Raw genomic sequence first — 19,615 nt, 5'->3', positions numbered from 1 at the left:
TGTGGGATGGTTGGGTGGTTTGTGGTTTGGATGGTGGGTGGTTGTCAGTTTTGTATGTTATATTTTATTTATTCTAATCATATCTGTTTCTGTATGCACCTTAATGTAAAGCATATTGTGTTTACCTTTACTGAAATGTGCTATATAAACAAAATTACATTACCTTGCCTTAATAACCAATAATGCATAATTAGTGCTTCTGTAAAATTAAAGAAAGAGATTGACCCTCAAAGGGTTCAACAAGCAAAGAATAAAACAGCTTGAAGCAGGTGTGTGTCTCCTCTGTGCTTTCTCTCTCTCCTTTCTGCTCTCTGATGCCATGACAACAGGAGATCCGAGAAAACGGGGCCCCCAAATGTCCTTAAGAGGCCCCTTGTGTTCAGCCAAGCTGTCCTCGTCCTGGAATGGAGGAGAAAGCCAGCCATGTAGGTGACCGGTGACACTGCACTCTAAGTTTGTCCGCTACTGTACAAAACAGTCCAGGTCTTCTCCCAAAACACACACGACCTGCTTCTCAGCCTGCATTGAGCAGACTGTAAATAAATACTGACAACAGATAAAACCTCAAAGTTCATCAGTGTTTACAGCCTGAATATACTGCACTTCATCTGATATTTACTGTTAGATATCTCTCTTATCTGTCATCTCTTTTTTAAGAATCATGTGAATGTTTCTATTTCTTTCATCTGTCATTCTATTATTAGAGTATTATTCATCTTTGTGAAGATTGAACAATGTATTACATGTTTTTTTTTTGTATAAAATGTGGCATATAAATTTAAAAAAATATATTATTACCTTTTTCTTTGGAAGACACTTAAAAAAATTAACATAAGGTTACAACATGCACACCTGTTTGCAGTTTAAAAGCATATTTTTAAATTTAAAAATGTGAAATGCCATTAAAAGATAAAATAATTAATCAATCATCAGTTAACCAATCACTCAATTCAGCATATGATTATGCAATCAGCCCAACATGCAGTAATTCATTCCTCATGTTGGGTCTATTACGAGGTCTACTCACTGTAAAAAGAACATTTAAAAAGTCAAAAACTGGTTTTTAATGAGAAACCATGCTGCCAGACAGTGTTGGCATAAAGCTCTCCTCATAAAGCAGTCTAATGATTTACTTTACACATATTTTTCCATTCCCCGCCCTGGGGTCAGCAGCCAATGGGTTGTCGGAGGTGCTATTTAAGAAGCGGCCAGTTCAAGGTGGTTCAGATATCAGCGCTCTGCGCGCCACAGGACGCACGGGACTTACTCGTAGGAAGGAAGGAAGGAAGGAATAGGAATACAATCACTTCTCTGCTGCGGTGTCAGATTGGTTTAATAAACTGTTAAAGGTATTTTCTCTAAAAGGAGTAAGCTGTAAAAGAAATGAAAGCGTGGCAAGTTCGGTTTCTTTACTTTCTGGTGTTGAATGCAGCTGTGCAGTATGTGACGTCTTTGGAAGAAGAGCTCACCGATTCTATTTTTGGTGAGTTGCCAGTTCAACCTTATTCACATTTACTCTCAGACACATATCAACAGACTTTTGTGCTGGACTGAAAGGTTTGGGCGTATCGGGCGTAAAGAAGTTTCGCTTGAAGGATATGTGTGTCTAATTCTTGCGGGTGTGTGTAGTTTGGACTCTGAGAATAACATAAACGTTTTAAACGACAGACGCATATCACGTGTCTATGACTAAACTTGTCTTTGTGCCTTTTGGCAAATGCTCAACTTCTACTAACTACATGCATATGAAAGACAAGACGGACATACTTGTTGCTCAGAGAGCCTACACTGCACATTAGGGGGAAAGTGACAGATACAGGCTACTAAAATCTCAACAGGAATGGTGTTATCCAAGTGCAATTATGATCATTTATGTTTACTATAACTGCTCCAGTCACCTCCCAATGTAAATGTCTGTGTGTGAGGTTCATCCACCACCCCACCCCCAACTCTGAAAAACCAGCACAACCCCCAGTCGGGTTGAGTCAGCTGACTGTGTCAGGACCACTGAAACTTGGGCAGATTATAGTCGGTGAGATGGCAGGAACAAAGCTGGGAAAAACTCTTGGTGGTTTCTATGGAGCTCAGACTGACAAAGTGAACTCCAGTAACCCTCATCTAGTCTAAGGTGGAAGCTCATTTACTGTGGGGCCCCTGAGGGGCCAGAGTTTATTGGGGCCAGTCACTCAGTTAGCTAGTCAGGCGTCTCGGCCTTCATAGCCAGTATCTTAGATCAGATTTACACATCTGAAAAAAACACCAGCTAGACAGAGGAATCTTTCTTCCCTTGCTCTCTTCTTTTTTAATAAATGCTAAATTTTTGGTCAAGACAAAACTGTTAATTTATTAAACTTCTTCCCTGTCAGGTAACTTCCTCGACCCTCTGAAAGACCTGTTTGACCACAAGGATGACAGCAATCAAACTGTTGCCAAGTTCTCTCTCCGCAAACCATCCCATCCCGATGATGACCTGTGCTACATCATTCCTGGCAAACCTGACTCCCTGGCAGCCTGCACCTTCAACAGTACCTCCAAAACCTTCCTAGTAATCCACGGCTGGACGGTGAGTGAGATGCCTCAGCCTGCTGTGACTTGTCCCTGCTTTTAAACCTCCCTGAGGACTTCATTCACATACCTTTGTTTTGGTTTAGAAGAAACACCTGTGACTGCTTGTGTTGCACTATTTCACCAAATTGTGCTGCCATGACGTCTCGCCAAATTCACATAACTAACTTTCTCAACAAGCAACAACATGTTGTAATTGGCAAATAATGTGAAGTGAAGATGATCTGGAGGTGGCTTAGACTTTACTAATGCCCTGAATGCCATGTTGTGGCACATTATAAGTTATGTTTTTTGGTTGTTTCAACAGTTGAGCGGTATGTACGAAAGCTGGGTTGCTAAGCTGGTATCAGCGCTATATGAGAGAGAACAGACAGCCAACGTCATCGTGGTGGACTGGCTCAACTCGGCCCAGAACCACTATGTGGTTGCAGCCCAGAACACCAAGGCAGTTGGACGGGAGATCGCTCACTTCATTGACTGGATTGAGGTCAGTAGGAGTCCAAAATGTTCCAAAATGTTACACCCATCACAATCTTTTTTGGATTCCCAAATTTTGAGCACATATTAAAGTGAATGATCCTTTTGACGCAAGTACATTGGTGCCAAAAAGATGTAGAAACATGTGATCATGTGTTTTTCCATTCAACAATAAGCCAACAAACCTATAGAAAGTCAATAATAAAGCATTATTTTCCACTTTAACAAACCACCACCAACAACCAATAGTTAATAAATTATTTATTGGTAACTCCTTCTGCACATCTTCTGGAACAAAATCGTTTGTTGCTAATATAAAAACTGTAGTAATGTTCTGATTAGTTTGTTAATGACAGGGATTATTTGTCACAATTCTTTCATTAATCATATTTCCATTAATGTGCTTTTGATAGGAAACCACCAACATGCCTCTTGATAACATCCACCTGATTGGCTACAGCCTTGGGGCTCACGTGGCGGGATTCGCTGGCAGCCATGCAACCAATAAAGTCGGAAGAATAACAGGTTAAGACACATGACACTAAGTAGTTGATGTTTCTAAAAATCATCCATTTAATTTGTTGTATAAATAGGTCAATGACTTTATTGGTCAATTTATTGTTGACGCTCCCTGTCTCTGCCTGCAGGTCTGGACCCAGCTGGCCCAGACTTTGAGGGCGAGCACGCCCACAGGCGCCTCTCCCCAGATGACGCTCACTTTGTAGACGTCCTGCACACCTTCACGCGGGGCTCTTTGGGTCTCAGCATCGGGATCCAGCAGCCTGTGGGCCACATAGACATTTACCCCAACGGAGGCAGCTTCCAGCCAGGCTGCAATCTCAGGGGGGCCCTGGAGAAGATCGCTAACTTTGGGATATTTGGTGAGAATAACTACAACTCGTGCAAAATCATTTATTATTAGTTTGTCATGTTTTTGTGTTTAAACTAACACAACAAAGCGCCTACTAAAAATTTCTGTAACTAAACAGTTACTGTGACATACAGTACTGTAATATTGGGAGTTTTTTTTTTCTCTTTTAGATACTCTGATACAAGTTTTTTTCCATATCATCCATCCCCAGCAGATTGTAGAGCTTTTTTTCCTTTTTAAAGTTTTTAGGCAGTTAAAACAGCCTCAAAGTTTGATTTTGGTTTTTACGTAATAATGCATTTCTGCCACATATTTGATACCTAAAGTAAAGCCAATATAATCTACCATCAAACAATCATGTGTCTGATATTAGTCCACACACACAGAGCACACAGTCCAGCAGCCCCACTCAATACTGCAGCTACTTGCTGCTTGTCATTAATCTGTCTCAGCAGTGAACATTGTTAGTGTGAGCTGCACAATGACCCCATTCACACTAGTCTGAAAGTAAACAGAGGGCTCCAAACATGGCTGAAGAAAGTCTTTGTAGAAGGTCAGACACAATATTAGACTTCTTGGCTGACAGGTAAAGACATTTTATCCAGAGTGAGGCCAATCGGCCTTTTAATTTCTCAGTGTCCTTCAGTTTCAATCAGTTTCAGTACATTTCAATTATAAGCAGCACATATTAAATATGCTTCCCTGTTTCCTCCTCAGCCATCACTGATGCAGTGAAATGTGAACATGAGCGTTCGGTCCACCTGTTCATCGACTCTCTGCTGAACGAGCAGGAAGCGGCGAAGGCGTACCGGTGCGGCAGCAGCGACATGTTCAACCGCGGCATGTGCCTCAGCTGCCGCAAAAGCCGCTGCAACACAGTGGGCTATGACATCAGCAAGGTCCGCAAGGCACGCAACATTCAGATGTACACCAAGACACGAGCCTCCATGCCTTTCAGAGGTCAGTGGTCCCATGAAAAACATTTTTTAAGTTGATGGGAGATTTTTTATTTACACAGGGTCTGATAATTTAATGATATTGTATAATTGTATAAATTATTATTGTTTAATAATATAAAAACAAGCTTTATGATTTCATCCTTAAAAAGCTTCATTATAAAACTGTTTTAAGAAGTTTTTAAAAAAGAAATTTAAGATTTTCTGACATCAGCAGTGTTTCAATTTCTGGTGGCTTTGACTGCAAAACTCTGACCACTTGCAGTCCCCCGGCTTAGTTTTGCTAAAACAACTAAATCTGAATTGTAATGGTTTCACTACAGTAGCGATTATACATATTTAAAGTTTCCCAAATGATGCTGATTGTTGCTCACTCTCACAGTTTACCACTATCAGCTGAAGATCCACTTCTCCAGTAAGGTGAACCGTTCAGAGATGGAGCCCTCGCTGACCGTCTCACTGTACGGAACGAAAGGAGAAGCTGAAAACCTGGAGCTTAAACTGTGAGTGGGCCATTTTAAATCCTTTATAAAAGAGAATTACAGCAGCATGACTTGCATCTTGTGAATTACATGAGTTGTTTTGGAACGGGTGCACAGTAGTCAAAGAAAACAGCATGAGGCAGAAGCCATAAACAGTGATCTAACCACAGACATGGCAAAGTATCCTCTTTGCTTCCTGTGGTTATATCACAGTTTATGGTGCAGAGTTTACAAGGCTTGCTAAATAAAACATTATTTCTGGCTACGAGTAAAGAACTGATGTAATTTGTGTCTGGCAGAAAGGAGAAAATAGCGACAAATAAGACACATTCATTCCTGCTGGTGACGGAGAAGGATATCGGAGAACTCTTGATGTTGAAGTTTAAATGGGAGGAGGCAAACGGCTGGTCGGCTTCCAACATGTTGAAGATGGTTTCTTCTTGGTGGTCCGGGGACTCTGACAGCGCTAACATGGAGGTTCACAAAATTCGTATCCGAGCCGGCGAGACCCAGCAAAAGTAAGTTGTTTCATAGTGTGAAAATGACTTATTGACATTAGACAAATAACACATTTTTAGCATTATTTCTTGTAATAATTTGAACATATTACCTATATCTTACTGTTGATGAAGCTACTGCATATAGATCAATGGTCATTTGATTTCTCTCACAGGGTGGTGTTCTGCGTGAAAGACCCTGATACTCAGAATTTAACACAGGAGGTCACATTTGTTAAATGTAAGGATGCTTGGAGGACGACCACAAAACAAACCCCAAAAAGGTAAGTTAGCTTCTGCACTTCCCCTTTTTACTATTAACATAACTTCTGTTAAGGCTTTAAAATGAAAATAAACGTTGTCTTTGTCTGTAGAGTAACTCTGGAGAACCACTGACCTTGAGGAAACGACCCCACAGTTGAACACCCGTCTGTCCATTTCAGCACTTAGTAAATAATTTATACACCTGTAACTTATTTTATTTCTCAAATTTCAAAAAAAACCTTCACCACCTTGTATATATCCACAGAAGTATGTCTGTTATTTAAAGCAATATGTATGTAAATTACTGTATAATATTTTGTAAAGAGTTGTTTTTATGACATATAACTGTAACGTCATTGTTGTACAAAATGAAAGTAAATTCTTTAGTGTCCAAAGAGATGGAAACACTCAAACTTGCCATACTGAGAGGATTTAACGTAATAGTTCTGGAGGTAGTGATGTCAGATTGTGTACAAAGTGTCATATTTAAAGCAACCACTGTGAAAAATAATGTACTCTTTGTGTCCATGGCATCCTGTAGACTGTTGTTACCGTGCCACTTCTCGAAGAGAGGGGGATTTTTACATATTAATGTGTTCTATGCAATAGGGTACAGTTTATTTAACTTGATGCACAGTATTATCTGACTATTAACCCAACAGAGCATTCACCACTGTGGCTCTCAGCACGACACACGTGACTGTGGGACCTGTATCAGTGTGCCTTACTGTAAACAGTCGCCAGCAGCAGGCTGTCGCAAATTAAACTTGTCTTAACCTTTGGTGCCGTTTTCCACCTGCTTTATTATTCTTACTGTAAGAACTTTCGTGACTTTTACTGAAACGTATGCAAGAGCTGCTGCTTTCATAATGAGCATCTCTGCAGCATCTTTACAGCTACACCTCTGCATAATGACGTGTTACTTTGAAGCTGTTACCTCAAACTCAAAGACATTTTGTATACCATGGATCTATTGATTAAAGTGTATGAGGTCCTGGATGATCAGTGTGAGGTGGAAGGCACAGTTAATATCAGTGTTGCCACTGTATTGTGAAACTGTGATTTCTTCTGTGCGTGTGACTTTTTAAATTTCAATTAATGCTCTACTATTCATAATTAAATTTCTGTTTCTGTGAGCAATATCTAACCCATGGCTCTTTAGAGATCGGTACTCTAATCATTGTGAATTAATTTCCACCTTAAAAGAAAGTGGAGATGCTTTACTTTTGCACTGAAGACGGGGGAAGAGATTGCTAAACGTTAAAGTTACTTGTACAGTAGATTTATTGTAAATACCATAAAGCATATGATGATAGATTTTGTAGTATGGAACACTTTTTTTGTCTCTGTATTTTTACTTCTGGATTGATTGAATCTGTAAACTGTGCATTTCTATAATCCTCTGTATATATTTGTAAATAATATCACTCTACTGTGTAAATTCTCTAATAAACCAAATCTGCCATCTGAGAGGTCATCCTGAGCCTGAAATTTGTTTTATGGCTGTGTCCATGAAAAACGAGGATAAACTTTGTTTTTTGTCACTCAATCATGAAACATTTCGCCATTATCAGTCATATATTTAGCAGCTCAAGGCTGCTTATTCCTGTTTTTTATATATTATCAAAGCAAAAAATGTGTTTGATCCAAACAATATTAACAATTTAAACTCGCTCATGTCTGTTTTTGATATAAAAGTGGTTAAATTACCCCAAATAATCTATGTGATTTCTTAATGTCCTTGCAGTTGTGACACCGTTCGCTGATTGTGTCAAGGTGACCCAAGAGACTGAATCAGGATACACAACCAGCTTTATATCCATCACAAAATATGACTTTTGGTTCTGACATATAAATCCTGGTCATTTTGAGGTGACAAACATGTATGTTATCACTTTATTAACTTAATCGTAAGCATTTCTTCCTTTGTAAACATGGAAGTGACAGCAGCAGAGTCAAAGGTCATGCCACTAATTTTAAGTAACCACTAATTTCCATTTGTCGCCTCCTCCTTCGCCTGTGACGTCTTCAAAATCAATACAGTCTCTGTATGATGGAAACCTGGATGTTCATCAAAGCTGAAATTAGCCCTCAAGTTCAAATACAACAAGGATGCTGCAGCCAGAAACAACAAACCATCGTAAAGTAGATGAAGTGCTTCAGTATGTGGCCCCTCTGAAGGGGCTGATGGACAGCTGAGAACAACAGCAGCTTTTTCCACAACACATGCATCACCACTTGTTGTGTGAACAGACGAGCCACACAAGAAATGGCAGATGCATAATGACATACAAAGGTATCAGTTAACGAATTGGCGTGCAAGGCATTGAGCGGGTCCTGCAAAGCATAAACTCTGAAAGTAGAACAAAGTTAAAAAAAAAAAAAAAAGAATCTGTTCAATGTGGCCTTGACGCTTCAAAATCCCTGATAAATTAACGGGAATTAAATTGTGCATCATCATGATGATATTTGTTTTCCCAGAGGTGAGGATGAAAAGTCAGACAGATCACTCTAAGTCGCTGGTGTCCAGTTTGCGGCCACAGAGGCAGACGGTGCAGCCCATCACTCCAGACAGTGTCAGGATGGCCAGCAGGATGATCCACCAGTGAGCCTGTGCAGAATAAATGAACAAATGCACAAGTGAAGTCATTTGAATATGATTTCTGTTAAACTGAAGGGATATCATGTGAGTTTGGATGACCGTTGACTGTATTTCTTGAACAGGCTTGCATCAAATTATTTAGAAAAGTGTTTTAAGCACCATTCCAACTCAGGTAAAGTAAGAAATGTGTTGTTACCATCAGTGCTTTGATCATTATTAAGCAGCTTTTGTTTTTGGGGTGACTGCAGAAGTGTAGTCAAAAAATACAACAATGATTTAAAACAGCATTATATCCCAAATTATAATTATTAAGAAATGCAACCAGTGACATTTTAACATATTGTCACTTCAGTTTGAAAGAGTTTTCACTGAGGAACGGCATCAAAGAGCAGCTGAAAGTCCTGTTGTTACACATGAGGACAAGAGAAGGACAAGTAATGGGACTAACTAAATATTGACCTACATATACTAAAATTCAAAATGTCAAAGCTTTGTTTGTATGTACAGTTATTTCTATCAACTCACAAACTACACCCACATACAGTATATGCTGTAACCTGTGCAGCAAGTTCATTTTGCCTTTTATTATCAGTGTAAATAAGTTGATGTTGTGCATCTGGTGTCATATTCTTGGTTGAACTTCTTCAGCAAAGTTCTGCTTTACAGTGTTTCAGAAAAAAGCTCTTTAAGCCCAAAACAGAGCAGGTATATAATATTGTACAGTATATTATTTATGAAGCCAATGAAGGAATCCTAGAGTCATACTGAAAATCAGTTTTTGCAGTGATTATTACATAGAAAGCACAGTTTCCATGAATCTTTGAGGTCACTATATCTCTAACTAACTACATATTTCTCGAGAAAGGCCCGCCACTATACAAAGCCATGTCATTCCTGACTAAATAAACTGAAAATGGTATAATTTTCAGCTGTTCACTCCAACAAATTGCCAGGTTTTTCCTGATTTTCCATGATTGCAAAATGAGTCAGCAACCCAGGTATGGCGAAACAACACAATGAAGGGGGGGCTGATCTATGACAAGCTCTTAAACCCAAATTGGCATTCCTGATTCGCCATGCTGTCATGAGAAACTAAACCTCAAAGCCAGCTCGCACTGAAATGTTGAAGACAGCTGAACATCAAGACAGGAAATTTAACAAACACACTGAGCTGAGCCGAGGACGCAACCTCAGGCAAACATCTGCTGGTCCTTGAAAAAGACGACATCTTCAGCCATAGAATAAATAGTTGATGATCATTTTTCAACCACATAATAGAAATAGGGGAACCTCTTGCTTGCACAAACAGACAGAAAACCATTTGTCAAGTCATTTGAGTCAGTAGAGCAACTTTAGGTTCAAATCTGCAAAGTTGATTTTTGTGTACATCAGTCAAATTAACTCATCATCTCACAACAACCGTCATCCTAAAGCATTGACGTTATTTTACGATGCCACAAATGACACACTAACACTAAAAGAAAGAAAAATACTGAATCTCCTAACTTTATAAAAAAGGGGTTTGACAGTGCAAACACTGATTAGACATACAATGTGGAGCTTTCACTGTAAACAAACACAGATTTGTTTACATCTTCATTGTGTATTCTTCAGGCCTCACAAACATGTTGAATGCATTTATTGGCACATTGTTCCCTTTTAGGTGCAGCTGTTCTTGTCTTTTGTACGGGACAGTGCAGTATTTGAACTACACAGGGACCTGCTCATCAAAACATTCATTCTTTATAGTGGAGTTGCAATGATTAGTTGATTAATTAACAGATCAGTCATTTGACAGAAAATAAAGCAAATAATTTGATAATCGATTCATCATTTAAGTTGTTTTCAGATTCTCAATTTTGAGAATTTGCTGCTTTTCCTCATCGTACATTATAGTAAATTGAATATCTTTAATAGCTTTGGACTGCTGATCGGACAAAATAAGATATTTGATGACATCACTTTGGACTCGAGGAACTTGTGAGGGGCATTTTTCACAGCTTTTTGATTTTTTTATAGACCAAAACCATGAATTGATTAATCAACAATGAAAAATTGTTAGTTACTATTCTACAGCACCTCTAGTGGTCAAAACCTTGACAGGGTGCCTTTAAAGTTTGGAATCAGCTTTAGTTCAATAACTGACTTCAGTTTGGACAGGAATTTTCTTGCTTTGAGTGAAGAGAATCACAGCCATCAAAGAAATTAATTCACACAGCTATCCAATAAACCAAATTCACTACAATAAACCCTGATTTTCTGCTGCACCATTAACATTATACTGTAACTATAACAGTACTGTCTGCAGCTTTCATATGATTACAGTATGAGTAAAATTTTATGTAATTTTACTCCTTTAACAAACTTTTAGTAGACTGGTCTGATTTTGGCTCATGAGAGCTACATTAGTCGTTCTTCCCCTTTATTGTGAAACCCTCCATTTTCTTGGAGTTGTGTTGTTGAGCGTTAATCAAACTAATCATCATCATTCATCATTCACCTTCATCCACTCTGCCAGGTCATCAAAGTCGTCCAGTTTGAGGAAGGAGTTCTTCAGTCTGGCGATGGGGCCGTCTGCATCCAGCAGGCGACATACGTGGAATTTGTCGCAGTAGCCTCGGTTCCCCGAGCACGGAGCCCCGCCCACCAGGGCCAACGCCTGTCTCTTAAAGTGACGGGACAGCACTGAGGAGGTGGTGCTGGCACATGTGTCAGGCTTATCTGTCAATGATACAGAGAAAATATATATATATACCAGAATACATATGATATAGCCAACTGTTTGAAACTAACGTGTATAGAATTAGAAGATTATCGGCTTTGGCGCCCACCAGTTTTTTTTTACAAACAAAAACTTGTCCTCAGTATAATTTGAGAAAAATGTTACTGTCACCTGAAAATTCAACACATGGTAGCTTTAAATTGCTACACAACAAGTGAAATTTCACCATGGCCACCAAAACATGTCATCATGTCAGATGAGTTGGTTTTGAGGTTGTCTAATGGAAAACAACGATGTACGACGGTTACCTCAGTACAAATTGACACAGTGTAGATGTATTGGGACACAAAATGTAAACACATTCCTCAGTAGTAGAGGACAAATGGGCATGTGGTTACCAGGCTGCTGGCAGCACATGTGGCATTTCTCTCTCAACGAGTCTCCTGGACAGTCACACTGCTGCAGGCTGTGCTTCACGCACACAGACTCGGCACAGACCTGCAGACAGAACCGGAGACACTGATGAGTTTGAATGAAGAATTTACAAGATGAGAATAGAAAGGAAAGTCTGAACAAAGGGGATTAAAATGCATTTCATGTCTTGGTTTTCAAGTCTATATTAAAACAATAATCAGGTGCCCATAAGGACAAAACAGTTAAGCTGACTGTAATCATTCCTCCTGGTCATACTGGCCATTACGAGATCCCTCCATAATTCACTTTCAGTGAAACTGATGGGGAACAAATTCTACAGTCCTTGTTTTGTGAGAAAAACTTTTCAGATGTTTATCTGAAAATAATACGAAGCTTAAGCAATCTGAATGAGTCAAATCAAGTGGATATCTTCCAGAGTTACAGCCTTTTTAATACCAGTTTCCCTCTTTTTGTTACTATTGGCCACTGCAGCTCAGCAAGAGAGGAGAAGAAGAGGAAATTTGATACTAAACAGACTGTAGCTTTGGAAGATATCCACTTAATTTGATTAACTCAGATGGCTGAAGCCTCATATAAGCTTCAGATAAACAAATACATTTTTGCACAGTAGGAGGACTGTGGATTTTGTCCCTCATCACTTGACCTCCTCGTACTGAAAACATGCTATGAAGGAATTTTTTAATTGCCAGTATGAACAGGAAGAGTGATTACAGCAAGCAAAGCCTCTTTCAATGCTCATTTGGGTTCAAATGTTCATTTTAGGACAGACTTGAAAAACTATAAACCCATCCTTTATGTATATCAGCAGACTGTCGGCTGGATTTTCTGTATGTTATGTTAATTAGGCATCTAGTACAATGGTGGTCATGTGCACCTCCTCAAATTATGATCAATTATACTTTAGTAAAGTCTGAACAGCCCTGGTATGGGTTAAGCCTGAAGTTATGGAAGATTGAAAGTAGAGCTGAGGTTTAAGATCCATCCAAGATCTTAGAAAAAAGGTTTCAACAGATCCTTTTTCAATACAAGCTGACCAAATAAGTTAGGAAAGATACAGCTCTTAAATTGTCCAAGGCTCCAAAGAGAAGTATTTGATGACTTTAAAGACAGGCGATGTTTTCCTTATGTTTCCTAAGATTATATCTGTGTTTGAATATTTTGCATTTCACCAACAAATTGCACAGCACATCCGACATCTCTGTTTTTTGCAGCTAAACATGGACAAAGCATATTGTTTATTATTCACTCAGACTTTGTGAACAAAATCTAGACACTTTAATCTTTGGCCAACACTTTGTAATGTGGGTCAGTTGCTTCACACATGGCTAAAATAAATAATGTTTTGAAGAACAAAGCCAAAATTAGGTTTTGACTATCTGTTTATGTTTCGAGAGGAGTCAGTCTTCCTGTTTTCTGTTCATTTGATGCTAAGAACGATTTTAGCCCATAAATAAATAAGGAAGTGTTCATTGTAAGCGAAACTTGTGTCTAATTTTAGCATTATGATGAAAAAAATAATTTTTGGATCCCTTTTCTTGTTACATTCCCACATCCGCCCAAACATCCTTTCCAGTTATTGTATTCCATGTTTCTGGATCAGGTCATTAGAGGTTAGCAACTCTGGGAGGGTAATATAATCTGAACAAATGGTGAAGCAACATGCACATCTGGAATAAATTCCTCTCCTCTCCATCTGAGAAGACGATACATCATCAGATTAACGATGGAGGCTATGCAGTCAAGATGAATTTTTTATGGAAACGTGCGCTGTGGTCTCGTGGCTCCTATCAAAACCTTTCCTAGTGATGCTGTGCTGTAATGGTGGGTGTATTTACAGATAAAGCGGATCGTCTAAAATCTATCTAAACTGTTTCCAAAACTTCAGACAAGAAAACTTTGTTAGATGACTTGAAGTCAAGATCGTGTAACATGATTGAGAGCTCCAGAGCAGCTAACTGGACAGTTTATTCAACAGTTGTTTTCAAAGTCAAGATTGAACTTTGAAACTCAATAAAGCTAAACTTTTTTTTCAAGACTAGCTTTGCAACATTGCTGCACACTTCCACATTTTAGCTTGTTGTCAGGCGAAGGAATTGATGCGTATTGAGTCACACTGTGGTGTGGTGGATGCGGCCGTCTCACCCCGTTGAGGCAGACTCGAGTGCCCTGACTGCAGACGGTGAGGTTTTCTTTAGCACTTGGCTCGGGGCAGAGCGGAGAGAGGCCTGAACAAACACTTTCTCTCTGGCAGTCTGTCTCCTCATCGCAGGTCTGACCCGCCGGCTTAAATCCACAGTCCTGACCGCAGCACAGGCCCTGACTCGGACTGACAGATGGATGAGTGAAAAGACATCATACAGTCAGGTTGACAGATACACATTGAAACCAAATGTGAACAAAACAGAGATGCACCTAGAAGATACAACATAGACAAAATACTTTAGATGAAGGATTTATGACAATGTGGTGTGTGGTTTCAATTAAAAGTAATGAAAAGGAGAAATAGCAGTGCCAATATAAATGTTAGAACAAGTATAGATCTTATCCAAAAGTCTCCTGATTTACCTAAATTAAAAATGGGAATGTTTGTGCTACTTATGTATGTTTGTGTGTACAGTACCTGCAGACTTTTCCAGGCTTGAGGTGACACTGGACTCCTGTGGGCTCTTTAGCGCTGTAGCAGCAGAGGTCTGTGTCGTTGTGACCGACGTCGCACTCCTCACCTTCCTCTACAATCTGGTTCCCACATATGGGCTGATCACTGACTGGCAGATAAACAAACACGAGCAAATATCCTCAAGACACAATATTTATGCTGGCTAATGCACCATGTAAACATTTTTGTCCCCCAACTCTACATGACTCAGTGTTGTTGTATCTTTTCTCCCTCACCCACAAAGCAGTCGTCCTTCTTCAGCGTGAGGATCTCGCTGATGTGTTTGATGCTGCAGGATGAGAATTTATCGTTGTTTTCACGCACCTCATCGGTGGCGTGAGGAAACATCAGGTACCTGCCTTTACCAGTGTTGGAACCAAGGTTCCCGCAGTTGGAGCCCTCATCGTGCTGTGACACAGACAAAACACCAGAAATTACTAAATGTGTTTTTCTTGATAGGTTACGGGTCTATCACTTTGAGTAAATGGAATAAGCAGTTATTTGGACATTTCTATTCAGCTGCAGGCACAAACAACAGGAGGAAACAACCCACACTGAACAGTTTGTTTTCATCCTCATCACAGACTGGGGAATTTATTCCCTTTATTGCGGGTCTCAGTAGCCTGTTGTACTGTAAGTTATCTCACACACTGAACTGTTGTATTACTGATATCCTTGGGCAGTGAAAGAGCCTTTAACAGCAGATTTTCTAACTTTTATGTTATCTTTGTTATATTTTGAAATTAAAAATGTGTCATTGAAGCTCAGATTCCCCTTGAATCTGATGGCCCTGGAACAGCAGAGGAATGTTGTGTTCCACATGCGGGACACTGCGGACCGAACAGAGAGCTCCTCCTATTTTGGTCAACGATGTATTTATGAGACATTTTCTGGAACTCGTGTTCTCTGGATTTCGAATTACTGGTGAATTAGGAGACCGTGGTGTAGATTTCACACGAACATGGACACATGCGGAGAGAATATGTTTTGTTGTGGTTGTTTCTGCATCTGTCCTTGATTAGTTTGATTGATATAATGAGTGCAAAGTTTTATAGTGTTCACTATATCAGTCAATATCTGCAATGCTGGAGTTGGCTGTATTGCATGTGACAGCTGAACGGATGAGGGTGCAGTTTCTTAAGAATTGTACATGAATAACAACATTTATGATGTTATTGATTGATATGATGTTATCATTTACAAGAAAATAAAGTTCTAAGTCCAAACTGAGAGAATCCTGATAACATCATTTGAATATTTTTTTAAAACTTTGTAAAGAAGACATTATATAAACTGTTTTTACAGGCTGAGTAGTATTTTCTAGTAGTAGTTTATATTTACTGTATTTAAATTAATCTTTCACTTGCGCATCAAACAAAACCATTTAATGCAGTTTTAAAAGCCATTGTATGGCTGCATGGTTTCAAGGGAAGTAGGCGAAAGGCCAAAGCAGCTCTTTACCCAGCATTCACTTCTGCATCACAGCCCACCCGTTTCCTACAGCATGCCTGCCACAAATCTCAGGTGAAGGCTGCGCTCAGATCTCTTCATGAGCTTCTCCCACCATGTCCGGCCTGGAAATAATGAGACATGCCTGTCACAGGAGCCAGGATACCCGGCCGCAGCAGGAGAACTAAAGGTAGTTTAAATTATAAAAAGAGAGAAACTGACATAGCAGAACTAATCTGCTCCGGAGCGCCTCAGAGGAACCTTTTGGTCCATGGACGTGTGAATAACAGAGGGCAGGGTGAGAATGACTGAGGAGCGCTGACATTTCGGGCAGTGGGAGAAAGGTCGCAGGTGTTCATCACACATGTAGTAAGGCACATGCATTTGTGTGTATACATAAGCTGTGTGTTGTTATAGTGCAATCCTGGTGACAGAAGCACTCAGAAAGGAATTCAGGATAAAACTGGCAGACAGATATGTGAAATGCTTTGTAACACAAGTCTAACTCAAGCACAAATCTAAATAAAGAGAAGTCTGCTTAGTGGAGACTTCACAGCAGACAGATTGACGTGTCAAAGAAGGAAAATTACAGGTGTAACTAATAACATTAACGATGACTCCATTCAGTTTGAGAGCCTAGTGAGATAGTCCACTAAACAGACATGCAAAATACCACACTTTGCAATGCAGCCATCGTTAATGTTATTAAATACACCTGTGAATTTTCTGCTTTGGACCATCAAAATGTCTGCTGTGAAAGAGGGACAGTAAATTCATAGACCTGCAGCAACATGTAAAATTCACAAAAGAAAAAAGTTTGGCTTTTGTACAGATGCTATTACACTACCAGTGATATTATGTCAATACAAGACTATTCAAAACTAGAACAGACTCTTCATTGTGCACTGAGCTCTAAAATACATATAAAATTGTTTTCAGCATTGTTTTAGATTTACGTACATACAGTTTAATCAAGTGTTGTCACCTGTTTTTTTTTAATTTTTTGTTTCATAATATAGTGGCATGTCGTGGGATAGAAAATGTGCAATATTCGCTGCACTCATGAGTATTTGGATTGATTGAATGACCAAAAGTGGACTGAGTCAGTCTTGAAGACTTTCTGTTTATCTTTATATGAGTATTTTGTATCCTCAATGTAGACTTTTGTTGAGGATGGCGACTGACCGGAGATCCCAGGCTGTGGCCGAGTTCATGAGCGAAGGTCAGCTGGACGTGTCGAGGGGGCAGAAACTGTCCATAGTTCTGAATGGTGACCAGGCCCGTGTTTAGGGTGGAGGTTCGGCCATCGCGCAGGGTGGTGTGCTGTGAACATATTCCTCCCCAGTTACCTGGAGAACAGAGATGAGAAGACAAACATCCAGCAGGTGAATGAAAAGTTGACAGCTCATAAATGTGCGATGATTGCTTTTAATTCCACCTGCAATAATAGTATTGATAATGCACAGACCCAACAGAAAGGAACTGCAGACCTAATGAAAACATACCTTCTTGTCAATTGGTTGCATAACTGACCTTGTGCTACTGGAAATACCTTAAACCAACAATGTTTTGCTTACTGAAGCGTTATCGACCTCTGAGGCCCAGGCTGGGGAGGTGCAGACCTGCTGAGCTCTTCACATTTCACATCAAAGCCTACAGACCCATCTGACCTCCAATGGTCTCCTTCGACTTTAGGTTTATGTAATGTCCCCGAAACCCATCCCCACAATTACAAACAGCTGTCCACATTCACATGGATGGATGGTTGGGTTGTGACATCATCTTTCAGCTGGCCAGCCAGAGGACTAGCTGTGCAGAAACCAATCCTATTGGTCAAACTGAGCACCTATGATATGATTCTTCAGCGAGCCTGCTCATGATTACAGTAAAGTAGTAAAACTTGACATCAGGAAGTTCAACAAAATCAACTGACATTTCAAGGTGCCTTGAGGTCAGTTCTGCACAAAACAACTAAATACTGAACCTGGAAGGATGCTGACCTCTTGTACTCCTATTCTGAGTTCATTAAATTGAACAATTCCCAATAGAACAGCATCCCTATCCATGCTCTTCCTTATCCACCATCATTTTCTCAGCATTCCTCACCAAATTTAGCTCAATCAAACACCATGGGAGTCATTTCCATGTGTCCATCCTGTGCCTTTGTGCCCATGTGTGGCTCAGGTTGGAGTTCTCAGCACTTCCTATGCAGTCACGTGAGTTTTATGTAATGCCTCTTACACAATGCAATCAGCAGCACCACCGTTTTGGGGGGTAATGCCTGTGAGGTGCATGTCTGTTAAAGATATTTGGCACACGTTTCAGAGAAATCTGAGTTCACAGTGTCATTGAGTACTGTGGGAACCAGTTGCGGGCATCTGGATCCTGCACCAACATGTTTTTGTTACACAGTGAGCGTTAGTGTGACGTCCGGGAATGGTGAAGGACAGTTAGAGGTTGGAAAACAAAAACAAAAGTGCCCCCTATCTCTACTTTTGTAGGAACAATGAGGGTACTGTAAAAAATTAGGAGCAAAGGCAAGAGTGCCACACATCCTTCAAGGTAGCTTCCCGTGACAATAAGGTAACCTCAGACTATTTTATCCCTCAGTATTCAATATCACATTATAGGTTTGACCAGAAATGAGGTGAGATTTCAAAGCCTAGATAAAAACACAAGAGGCATTATCATTGTGAACTGTATTCCTTGCAGCTAAAAGGAAAAAGAGAGCTGTTTAATTTATAACACACAAACTGCCAGGCAAGTTTCCCCCCAGCCACGTTAATCAAGAATTCTGGATGCATTCCTCCAGAAATCCCTGCTTTTGACCTAAAATGGCCCCCCTGATGGGCTATTCAAGGAGCTGCGTTTCCTAGAAAGAGCATTACATTGAAAGGCCTGCTCTGTGGATTTTGGCAGCGTGAGCAGAAGAAGGGTTGCGATTTCATCCCCTCCTCCTTCTCGTCTTCGCCACAGAAAGGAGCCGTAATGAAAGACACCTATTATTAGCTCACTGGATAAACACAGGGGGAAACAAACAATCCTCCGGATCGCTTGCACCTTATGCACACTCTCGCCATCAGGAGGAAACATGCACATATACTGAAAAACACACACGCAGTAACACCTGCTTCAAGAAATATTTGCCCATACATTGTTGATTCACATCCTTGACAAAAGGTTACACTTGCACTGAGGCACCTTTTCCAGCACACAAACACTCTCATTCACATAGTTTAATATGAGCAAACAATAGTAAAAAGGAAGTCTTTACTTGGATAAACATGCAGGGGGAATCCGAGTGCCCTAATACCTATAAACCTAATATAATAACAACAAAAATAGACACAGCAAAAAACACTTTGACCCCTAATAACACTGGCAAGTTCTCCGAAAACTACAGTAGCTCTACACCTGGAAGTCAAAAGTACTGTAAATACCTTAACTGCATCCGCTGAATCACTGCTCTCTCCCAGAGTTCAATGACCTTCACATTGTAAATCTGAACTAGAGTCATTTACTATATTGGGATTTTTCATTGCTGCAAACAAAAGAAAGGGCAGAATCTGTCTGGAATGCTTGACAAGTTACTCAACTTGGGTCTTTTATTTTGTTTTTTTGCGTGTCATTGCCATCAGT

The 19,615-nt window shown here is 39.9% G+C and overlaps 2 protein-coding genes across 2 annotated transcripts in view; one reads left to right on the top strand and one right to left on the bottom strand.

Annotated features, from left to right (window-relative positions):
* Positions 1-1,223: 1,223 nt before the first annotated feature.
* Positions 1,224-7,582, top strand: LOC137187841 (lipoprotein lipase). The gene is made up of 10 exons (XM_067597057.1): positions 1,224-1,483; positions 2,367-2,563; positions 2,873-3,052; positions 3,456-3,567; positions 3,690-3,923; positions 4,631-4,873; positions 5,252-5,372; positions 5,651-5,869; positions 6,025-6,132; positions 6,223-7,582. Exons 1-10 carry the CDS (start codon positions 1,384-1,386, stop codon positions 6,242-6,244), a joined length of 1,536 nt encoding a protein of 511 aa, XP_067453158.1. The 5' UTR covers positions 1,224-1,383; the 3' UTR covers positions 6,245-7,582.
* Positions 7,352-19,615, bottom strand: part of si:ch1073-396h14.1 (disintegrin and metalloproteinase domain-containing protein 10) — a 30,477-nt gene continuing 18,213 nt past the window's right edge. Inside the window, exons 9-15 of the mRNA XM_067597056.1 lie at positions 17,162-17,325; positions 14,764-14,935; positions 14,492-14,636; positions 14,014-14,197; positions 11,835-11,934; positions 11,215-11,435; positions 7,352-8,723 (exon numbers count right to left, since the gene is read on the bottom strand). Coding sequence (XP_067453157.1) covers positions 8,619-8,723; positions 11,215-11,435; positions 11,835-11,934; positions 14,014-14,197; positions 14,492-14,636; positions 14,764-14,935; positions 17,162-17,325 — 1,091 coding nt within the window. The 3' untranslated portion in view covers positions 7,352-8,618. The remainder of the gene's footprint in view (positions 8,724-11,214; positions 11,436-11,834; positions 11,935-14,013; positions 14,198-14,491; positions 14,637-14,763; positions 14,936-17,161; positions 17,326-19,615) is intronic.

Source organism: Thunnus thynnus, chromosome 8 (genome assembly GCF_963924715.1).
Source record: "Thunnus thynnus chromosome 8, fThuThy2.1, whole genome shotgun sequence".
Lineage (NCBI taxonomy): Eukaryota > Metazoa > Chordata > Actinopteri > Scombriformes > Scombridae > Thunnus > Thunnus thynnus.
This window is presented reverse-complemented; position numbering and strand designations above follow the sequence as displayed.

Excerpts from the sequence above, each read along its gene's own strand:
- LOC137187841 (XM_067597057.1), top strand. The coding sequence starts at position 1,384 with ATGAAAGCGTGGCAAGTTCGGTTTCTTTACTTTCTGGTGTTGAATGCA. Across the intron at positions 1,484-2,366 it reads GCTCACCGATTCTATTTTTG|GTAACTTCCTCGACCCTCTG; the intron begins GTGAGTTGCCAG and ends CTTCCCTGTCAG. Across the intron at positions 3,924-4,630 it reads CGCTAACTTTGGGATATTTG|CCATCACTGATGCAGTGAAA; the intron begins GTGAGAATAACT and ends TTTCCTCCTCAG.